The 10,225-nt window shown below is 40.0% G+C and overlaps 1 protein-coding gene across 1 annotated transcript in view; it reads left to right on the top strand.

Annotated features, from left to right (window-relative positions):
- Nucleotides 1–10,225, top strand: part of si:ch211-186j3.6 (neural-cadherin) — a 225,120-nt gene extending 214,895 nt beyond the window's left edge. The window contains exons 32-33 of the mRNA XM_058382382.1: nt 5,463–5,617; nt 7,572–10,225. Coding sequence (XP_058238365.1) covers nt 5,463–5,617; nt 7,572–8,117 — 701 coding nt within the window. The 3' untranslated portion in view covers nt 8,118–10,225. The remainder of the gene's footprint in view (nt 1–5,462; nt 5,618–7,571) is intronic.

The raw sequence follows: 10,225 nt of genomic DNA, 5'->3' as shown, positions 1-10,225 counted from the left end.
TGTTGTAAATGTTTTGTGAGTGTATGTGTGTGTGTAGTGAGAGTGTGTACATGTGTGTTTGTTCATCCAGCTCAGTATAGCTCTTCTATCTGAGATGATCATGATGGAATTCCATAGTAAGAGGTGTGAGTGAGGGAGGGAGGGAGGGAGGGAGGATCCATCCTGTAAACATGCCAAATAAAAAATGTTTTTTATATATATTTACACATTATGTCTGCCAGAACATTACTGTTTATCATCTGTAGTACTATGTTTAATAGGATTTGGCAAAATTTGGCATAATAGCTGAGCTACTTAGCCCTGAAGATAGATAGATAGATAGATAGATAGATAGATAGATAGATAGATAGATAGATAGATAGATAGATAGATAGATAGATAGATAGATAGATAGATAGATAGATAGATAGATAGATAGATAGATCTAGCTGTGTTACCATTAATATGAAAAAATTTCAATGCTTATTCTAACAACAAGGTTCTCACGTGTGCTGTGTGTGTGTGTGTGTGTGTGTGTGTGTGTTCTGTCAGCCATATCGGTTCCAGACAACAGGGGAGCTAGTGAGCACACATGACACACAGCTGAACACCCAGATGTCAGGTGTATGTGCTTAGTGAGGCCCGTCAAAAGAATTGTACACCACACATACCAGCATCACCTCCTGAGTCTCCTGAGCAAATATTAACAAACACATTGTGGGGACTATAATTTGGGTTGACAAAAATTTGGGTTGCTATAGTGTAAGCGTTCCAAGGTCCCCACAATGTAATAAACACACACACACAAACACACACACACACATACACACATACACACACAAACATATCAGAGTGTACATCAGCAGCCACTGCATCACACCTCCTGAAGCATATCTGTTCCAACCTGCTGGATTTATTCCCCTTTGATTTTTTTTTTCTCACTGCAGTTGATTATTGAGGCAAAGCAGTTGACTGACTCTCTCACTCTCTCTCTCTCTCTCTCTCTCTCTCTCTCGATTTCTCTCCCTCTGTGTGCGTTTGCCTTCTCATCCAATAAAAACGGCACATTTCTAATTCCATTTTTTATTTTCCTATACGTCTGTGTTTTGTGTGTGTGTTTTGTGTGTGTGTGTGGAGATTAGCCAGTGTCTGGATGGCAGTAAATGTCAGCCTTGTCTCATGCTGATCCTGATTTGCAGCCTTAAAAGTTCTCAAAGGATTTTCCCTGCAGACGATTCTCCTCTGAGGCAGAGGCGAGAGTGTCGGCTTGCTTATGGGAACAGGGCTGTGGCAGATAACACGCACACACACACACACACACACACACACAGTCATAGAGTAGGTGAGATGAGGCAATACAGCAAAAAAAAAAAAAAAAAGGCCACAAAAGTGCAAGAGAAGTGAGAACACAGAAGATCAAATTTGGGAGCAGAATGAAGCCAGGAATAGACCAAAAAAAATTCAGGATCAGGATTCTGAGAAAAGTCCAGAATTCAGGAAGATTATGGCGAGTGTGTGTGAGACTGCAACGCACATGACGGAGGATGTATACTCAGCGAACAACAAACTAATGGTCCTTGTACTTTTTTGGATTGGGTTTGGCTGGCATCAATATTTTTGGCAATTTGCACTCGCGCTCTTCTCTCTTGCGCTTAAGAAATAATTATTCTTTGTTGTCTGTTGCATGATGGATATTTTCATTGCTCTTGCAATTATGTTCTCACCGAACGCACCAAGCCCCACATTATATCATCATTACTCATGTGAGTGTGCACTTACTGTCACTCATACTCTAGACATTCACACAACGAGAAGATGCATGAACAGTACCTCAGCCCTTAAGGTGTTTACGATCATTCTGGCAAGTCGTAGGGGCTGCTGGGTAATCCCGTGTGGGCAGAGACTCAGGCTTACAGATCGATGGAGAATGCAGAACCTGAACGCAGTCCAGCAGAGTTCAACTTATGAAATAACGCTTGCAGAAACTCATTCTGAAATCTCTCACAACTGTTAACTTAAAAGTTATGCTTTGAGAAAGAGCGAGAGAGGAAAAAAAAGAAAAATTCACTCACAAAGCCACAGAGAGCCATATTGAACCTGAATAAACCAGGCAGTCTTTTCATCTAGGAAGTATTTTATTTATTTATCTTTTTTATCTATCTGTTCATTTATTTCTCTTTTTGCATCAGTTGGGAGGAATTGATTTTTTTTTTCACCTCAATGGCTCCAGTAGCTGCAAGCACACATTGTTTCTTTAGTAGCTTTATTGTTTTATTTGATAAAATTGTTCCATCTGTATTAAAATCTATCTATAAAATGTTATTTGCAGCACATTTCACATCACAGGCTTTTAAAACGTGTTTAGGTGCAGCATTATGATTATGAGACAAAGATTATATGATTTTTTATTTTATTTATTTATTTATTTTTTGGACTGAAATATAAAATCTAACACTCTGCCCTCAGAAACACTGGAAAGTTCATTAATGGACTCAACTAGATATGTGTGGGATTGTGTTGTTGCTCCATGTTGTACAGTAGCTCATGGGTTATAGGAAATAAATGGACTTCACACATGTTTGTCTTTTGTTAGCAACAAGTTCGCAAGCGTTCTGTGATGATTGATGTATATATTTTTCCGCCACAAAAAGTGAACTGCGTAGTCAGTGTTATAGATTTAACAAGCGTTTTACTTCTGCAGATTTATTTCGGCTTGTTGATTGATCCAAAGCAAATACTGGTATATATACAGCATAACTTTCTGTAAAGCTACAAAGTGATTCAGATGCGGCGTACAAGCTGTGTTGATTTGACTTCAATCCATGGACCTGGACGAATTTCAGGTTAAAAAGTCTACCCTGAGTTCCTGAGTAGACATTTTGAGTTGAGAGAAGGTTTTCTTTCACATTCTTTCACCTACTTAGGTCTGTTTCTTATCTTTGTTTGTGCCTGGTTGGGGTATTTTTATTTTTATTTTTTATTTTTTTAAAAAGTTTATTTGGTTCTATATGTCCAAATTCGAACAAGCTATCAAGTGTAATTTACACCATCTCAGGGACTGAGGATGACTAAATGAACCCAGTGTTGAATTTCCTTCCTTCCTCTTACACATTTAATCTCTAGTATAGACATTTCTAATTAATAAATAAATAAATAAATAGAGTTGGAAACATCGTTCTCTCCACATAATGTATTTGTACCTTTAGTATCTATAATCATTCCTTTCACATATATATATATATATATATATTTAACTATTTAGCTCAAGCCTTGTATTTGTATCCTTAGTATGTATAATCATTCCTTTCATATATATATATATATATATATATATATATATATATATATATATATATATATTTAACTATTTAGCTCAAGCCTTTAAAAATGTGAAATATTGTCTTGATTTTTACAAACATACATCCACCTGCTTCTGTGTCATCTGAGTTAGATAGGCATGCAGAGACACACTCCTTATGGTAAAGCGAACATCCTGTCATCATCATCTCACACACTGTTCGATAAAAACGAAGCAGGACAGATTTAACACAAACCATATGTCACGTTGTGACTTTGATATCACCACAACTGTCCTGCGTCTCTCTGATAAGCACTGCAGAGTGAGTGGTCCAGATCCAGTCCGCTTTCATAAACACGGGAAGACTAAAAGGGGGGAGTTCTTTCTTTTTTTTTCTCTTTTCTATCTGAAAGACGATTCAATTAGTGGACTGCTCTCCACCTTTCTCTTTGAACGCACGCTGCTCTCCTTTTAAACTGCTCTTTGAGTATGAGCCAGAAATCCTATTTGCAGTGATTAGGGGAGAAAACGGAGCTAAAAACGTCTTGTGGCTTTGGGTAAGTACCTTCCTTTGGCACTGACGCAGCATGACAAATCTCTAAAGAGGAGATACTTGATGTTCATTTATGTGGAGCACATTTGCCAAAGCCAAAAAAAAAAGCAGTAATATTATTGGATGAAAATAATAATTGCATTTTTTAATAAAATTAATATCTTCTCTCTTTTTTCGAATTAAACATATGAATACTCTTAATGTCAGCAAATATTGTTTACCTGATTTTACTGCTTAATAAGACTAGAAGATTTACTATTAGATTTGTGTTCACTGCCCAGAAGCTGAGGTGTTTGGCCTCAAATAACTGGCAAGTGCCGCGACCCGCAGTTCATAGTAACCAAGAAAAAGCAATGAATAAAGAAAGCAAGTGTGGAAGCAGAGAAAAAAAAAAAAAGAAAATACATGACACAAAACAGCCGTGACATGAAGAAAGCCTCAGTGGAACAGAGAAGGAAACAGAATGAGAAACAGAATGAGTCGAAGGCAAAGGGGACTACATGGAGGAAAAAAAAAAAAGATGGAGAAATGCCATGAAATCTCACGGAAAGCAAACAGCAACAGGAGAGAGGAAGAGAGAGGGAGAATGTTAGAAGAAGCTCAGAATCCATGCAGACTAAAGTTCAGAATGTATATATACCTATCATTTTCTTCAAAGGCCAATCTGAGTTTGGAAGATCTTGACAGGGAAGCACTGTTTCATTAATCTTTAATAAAAACATTATTGTCTCTGTACTCGAGTCAGTGTGTACTGAAGTGCTCTCTGTCTAATTGTGTAGCATTTGACTACATTCACATTTAAAGTCTCCTTTTTTGACACTTGGCACTTCCCGCCCTCATACCTGAGCGCATAGATGCCTGGCTGATAGGATGAACCTTTTTCTATTGCGTCACTCGGCAGCCTTATTCCTTCATTATTTATATATTTTTTTCTCAACTCCAATCTTCATTTTGATGCTTCAGCTGGAGGATTGTGGCTCATTACATTATATTGGGACCTAGAAGCATCTACATTTGTCAGAAAATATTGTGGGGAGGTGCAAAGACAAAATAATCTATTAATTATGAATTTGAGTGTAGCTGAGGTTGAGGAACTGTCAGACCATGCTGTCAGCGCTGCCATTTGCACCACTTCTGTTTTAGGCCATAACGATTCCAGGTATAAATCTATATACAGATATGGTATAGATACAGCTGTCCGAGGCATTAAAGTTAGAGCTACAGGCATTGCATTACTTAATGCACAAATGGTATTTCCACATGTTTCTGATATAACACTATGGCTGGATTAGGAATATAAGCAAACAGTTAGTAAATCAAGCAGTCTACATGGTTGTATCATGGTAAATATTTGATGTTTATATAATTTACTTCTCTCCAACAATTTACAGAGTTCCACTGTTAAAGGTTACAAAGCTAAGATAATCACTCTCTTTAATTGGCTCCAAGGTAGCAGTTAAACTTTAAAGTAGTGTTCCCTGACCTACGATCAGGCTCCATTGACCTTATTAGCTTGAGCTTTATGGTAACGATCAGGCACAGAAGGGCCAAAGTCATCAAGGAATAATGCTGAGAGGTTGTTTTTTCCTCGTTCTCATGTGTGTGTGTGTGTGTGTGTGTGTGTGTGTGTAGTTCTGCTGCTGGGGATCTTTCTGTACACACGCTGGCGAAGCTACAAGGGCCTAAAGGAGGGCGTGTACCACGTTTCCGCTCATCACGATGGCTGGGAGGACATCCGCGAGAACGTGCTCAACTACGATGAGGAAGGCGGAGGCGAGGAAGATCAGGTGAATGCTCCCTGCCTGATTAAAACATTAACGTTGCACTGTCATGTCAATGATGGGGAAATTGTACTATTTCATTCGGCATAACATACCGCAGCCAGAATGTTAGAGTTAGACATAAGTGGCCCATGTCGCTATGACAACCTACGGTAGGACGTCCAAAAAGTCTGACCGAAACACAGTTGCCATGACGGCTCATGTGGAACTGTCTCCACGGCAACCTTTAACATCAGCAGCCCACCCGATCCGGTTTTCATGCCGAGTCGAAACTGTTGAAAGCTGAACGTTTCAAGATACCGTGACAGCTTGACATTTTACCCATGACATTTTTAGTGAAAGTGAATGCACTGGGGAGAAAAGCTCTAAAAGTTTATTCTACCCAATTTGGGGGGTGGGGGAAGGAGTGACGACTATAAAGCATTGCCATCGAGTGAGAAGAAATGCACCAACTGATGTCAGCAGGTGGTAGATACGTTGGTTTGTCTAGGCTGTTAAAGTGCAATGTCTCATTGGCACATTCAGACATATGCTCTTGGGTTTCACCTTGATTACCACATGCACAGCCTGATTACCTGATGTTTGAAGACTTAAGTTAAAACGGGAATCAATTACCACATACCTCAGGCACTTACAATGTTTTCACAAATGGAATATGATTGAAAAACATTATTAAAAATGAAGAGATTAAAACCACAATCAAGACCAAAAAGGACACAAGACCAAGAAGTTTTTAGTTAAAATATGCAGAAGTGACTGGTCAGACATAGAAGCTGGCAAAGAAGCAAAGAATGTCATCCTTAGTACCTTCATGGTCAGGCTTTTCATTTGTTTAGATATTGTAATATTTATGTCTTTTAGCAGGTGTTCTTGTATCCTTGTATATATCCTTATACTGGTTCATTATGTCAGGGACTAAGAGTACCATCAGCCCAAAAATCCAGTTGGGAAAATCTGTATAGTATTATTTAAAAAAAAAACCCATGAAAGGTGCGTCCCGAATCACATACATATACCTTATTCTGTGACATTTTGTAGTGTAAATAGTGCACTGTAAGTAGTACACTTAAAATTCTAACAAGAAGAAGTGCACTTCAAGTACCCGGGTGATGCTCTTATTCCTAGACGCTAGTGGCGTCATATTGCATGCATCTGATGTCATTTGTCATTGACAGGGAAATGGCTTATACTTCTGGTCAGTAAAAAAAAAAACGTTAGGGTTCCATTTGAGATAATCCTACCCTTCTGAAAGACATACACATAGTACATAGTGCATATAGTGTGTAGTCATTTTGGTCAGTCAGCTCTAGTTTGAGTACCATTCTGCAAAAACTAAATTTATTAGAATGTATTACTTGCATCTAGTAGCTGTGCAATCTGAGCCACAGAAAACAACAAATAAACAAAAACACATTTTCGTCTAGGCCACGCCCACTCAAGGTTTAAATCCAAATACATATAGATAAGCAATTAGTTCTCTGTATCCGATCTTCCTCATTATTAGCTCGAGAAAAGCGCCAATTTTATGGGTCTTGGAAGTGCCATCATTTTTCACTATGGTGAGTGCACTCAGTCTCTGTCACAGCTCTCTTTCTCCCTCTCTTTCTTTCTTTCTTTCTTTCTTTCTTTCTGTCAGGTGGAAAGAGAGGTGCACTCATAGAAGCTAATCAGGCTTTAGCATTAGTGGCATGAGTAAGGATTTATGCCATTAATGGTTAACAGAAGAATGCATTCTGTAATGAAGACGCAGAGCCTCTTATGCTGTCAAGTGTCTCTTCTTCTACTCTTATTAGCCAATGGATCAAGAGTTGTTTATGTTACATATTTCATATGCTGACACTAAAAAGAAGTGCTGTAGAAAGCGTGTCGTATTAACTTTAATTAATGAATATGCCTGTCAAATAAACCTTATTTATTTCTTTCATTTTCTTTTCTTCCTGCTTTCCTCTATTTCTCGCAGAATGCATACGACATGGCAGAGCTGCAGAAGTCCCTGCAGCCAAGTCCGGCCCAGTCCGTACAGTACAGTCGTTCCCGAGCCCTCCATCATTTTCACGCCCCCATCCAGCAGCAACAACTCCACCTCCATCAGGCGGATCTGCCATCCCGAGCTCCGACAGCAACCAGCACTTCGTCCAGCAGTACTACCCTGCGCAGAGATGTGCCCCTGAACCACGCGCCTGCCCAGGGCCAGTGTGCCGCCTCTGCAGCCACCCGCACCGCCCAGCTCGCCCGCAAGAGCTTGTCCTTCTCCAGCCAGGACCTAGCACGCTACTTGTGCGAGATCATCCGAGATGCCGAGCAACACGCAGACTCTGCGCCGGCTGACTCGCTTCAGGTGTTCTCTACCGAAGGTGGAGGTTCTCCGGCTGGCTCGCTCAGCTCCTTCAGCTCTGCTGGTCTGGATGAGAGCAGCGCTGCCGGACATGAGTGTCTCAAAGATTGGGGGCCACGCTTCGATAAACTCCGCGCACTTTATGAAAGGGCGGAGGCTAGCGACCTCTAAGCGCTCTCTTTACATGCAGCAGAATGGCTACAATCTGGAAGACTTTTCTGGAAATGTGAGCGTCAGGGATGGACCCAGAATCACAGGGAATATTTTTTTTTTTTTGTAAAACCGAACAAGGTCTGCTTTGCTTTCTGTCCTTGTTTGGGATTGTGATTCTTTACAAAACATTTCTCCTGAGTTGGGTGAGACAGAGACAGCCTGGTGTCCCTGGACTATCAATGAGCCACAAATGGGAAATGCCAGTCAAAGAAATAAGCGTCCATATATGACACTTAATCTTGCCCTGCAAAAAAAAAAAAAAAAACCCTACACTTCAGCCGCAACTCGTGGGTGACAATGGCAGAAAGTGATAGCATCCGTTAACTTTGAGTCCTATTGGAGAAAAGCCTTACAGGCTGATCTTTTCTCATGCGCTGTCCTACATGTCTACGTTCCATAAATGTTTTGAATGAAAAGGAAAAGTGCTTGGACATTTAAGATGGGATCTTTTTTTTTTTTTTTTTTTTACTTTTCTCCATGGCCTTCCTTAGTTTGCTTTTCTAAAATCATTTGCTACTCGCGCTGTCAAAGTACCTACAACGTTCATCAGTTACACCTTGGTCAAAGCTTATTTATTTATTTTTTTAATTCACACCATTCTCCTTATAAATTTTTACTCCCCTTGGATGGCAGGAAGGAAGGAGTGACTGTGGAAAAAAATGAGGAAGCACTAAAGAAAATGAGGCTGAGACCAGGCTTATTGTTCAAGCCCTTTTCTCCAGCGTTAGACGGGAATACAAATTGTGCCCTCGCTCTTGAGCAGAATCGGAATACTAATGTGTTTGGGACACGGGACGTGGAGGTCCATGTCGGAGCAAAACTAAAGGATTTAGATGAGGTTTTCACAGAGGCCTGTACTACAGAGTTTGCATAAAAGAGCTAAATATTTGAGTATATGCACATATGAGACTGGTTCACATTATTGGGTGGAGATAGGAGCTGTATTCTGCACAGGAGCTGCTCTCGGTGGTACGAAACTAGTGAGGTTCCACTCCATTTTGCTCCCTTTAGGAAGCATTATGTCTTTAACAAAAACCCGCACAGCATGTGGCATTTTTACTCCTGGCAAAAAGAACTATAAGTGGAAAGTGAGTTTTTTTTTTTTCCCCCTTGTCACACAACGCAACCCTGCTGAGAAACCTGATGAACCTCGATATAAAGGTGAATTCAACCCAGAACATTTGGAATAGAAAGTTGGAGGTAAGTGAACCTCTAGCTCCTGACACTGAGAGCATTTTAACACAACCCATCCTAATGGCTTCATGAAGCAGCACAAGGCGTGAAAGTTTGTTGTGCCGCTTTTTGCCCACCTTAAATGGAATACAGCCTCCACCTGTGAGGTCACAAATGCCAACAGTGTACCCTATGGTTATGTTTCTCCGCCCTCCACACACATCCCCCTGGCCCTCTCCATCCTTTTTCTTTTTTCACTTTCATTCCTGGCATGTTTTTTTTTTTTTTTTGTGCAGCTCTTAATGTGGAGCATGACAGTGCAGCTGTGGTGTGTAGGAGTGTGCTAAAAGACATCAGAGCACTAATCCTAATACGAACTGATCGCTCACTGTCATGCTGCAAACCAAAGCATCATGGGAGACGGAGAAGTCGGTGGAAAAGTCGTCACTCTTATTAAGGATCTCAAAAGTGCCAATTTTTTCCAGAGGCAGCAACATAAAGCTTGGAAATGGTACTTGCGTTTTCAGAGACAAGATAAAGGATCAAACAGGACTGCAGTTCAGATTCATCCTCATAACACGATTGAAAAAGGGGGAAAAACTGTGAGGTGTGAGGTGAAAATAATATTCCAGAGACACAAACGGTCTCCATGGTTTTCTATCATCTCCGACAGATCAGTGTCATCTTAATTTCGAAGACATATTTTTTGTGGTGAATATGTAGTACTGCATATTGTGAGATGTTTTTACCTCATTTGTACATATCAAAGAAAGTTACTGCTTTTCAAAGAAATATCAAGATCCCGTTTGGGGAATATCAAGATATCAAGCTTCTGCTGTTGAACGTGAGCTTGTATTTTATCATTTTCCTTTTTTAAGGCATATTTCTTTCAG

Source organism: Hemibagrus wyckioides, linkage group LG27 (assembly GCF_019097595.1).
Source record: "Hemibagrus wyckioides isolate EC202008001 linkage group LG27, SWU_Hwy_1.0, whole genome shotgun sequence".
NCBI lineage: Eukaryota > Metazoa > Chordata > Actinopteri > Siluriformes > Bagridae > Hemibagrus > Hemibagrus wyckioides.
Note: the sequence above shows the minus strand (reverse complement) of the source record. Positions and strands in the feature narration are given on the sequence as shown.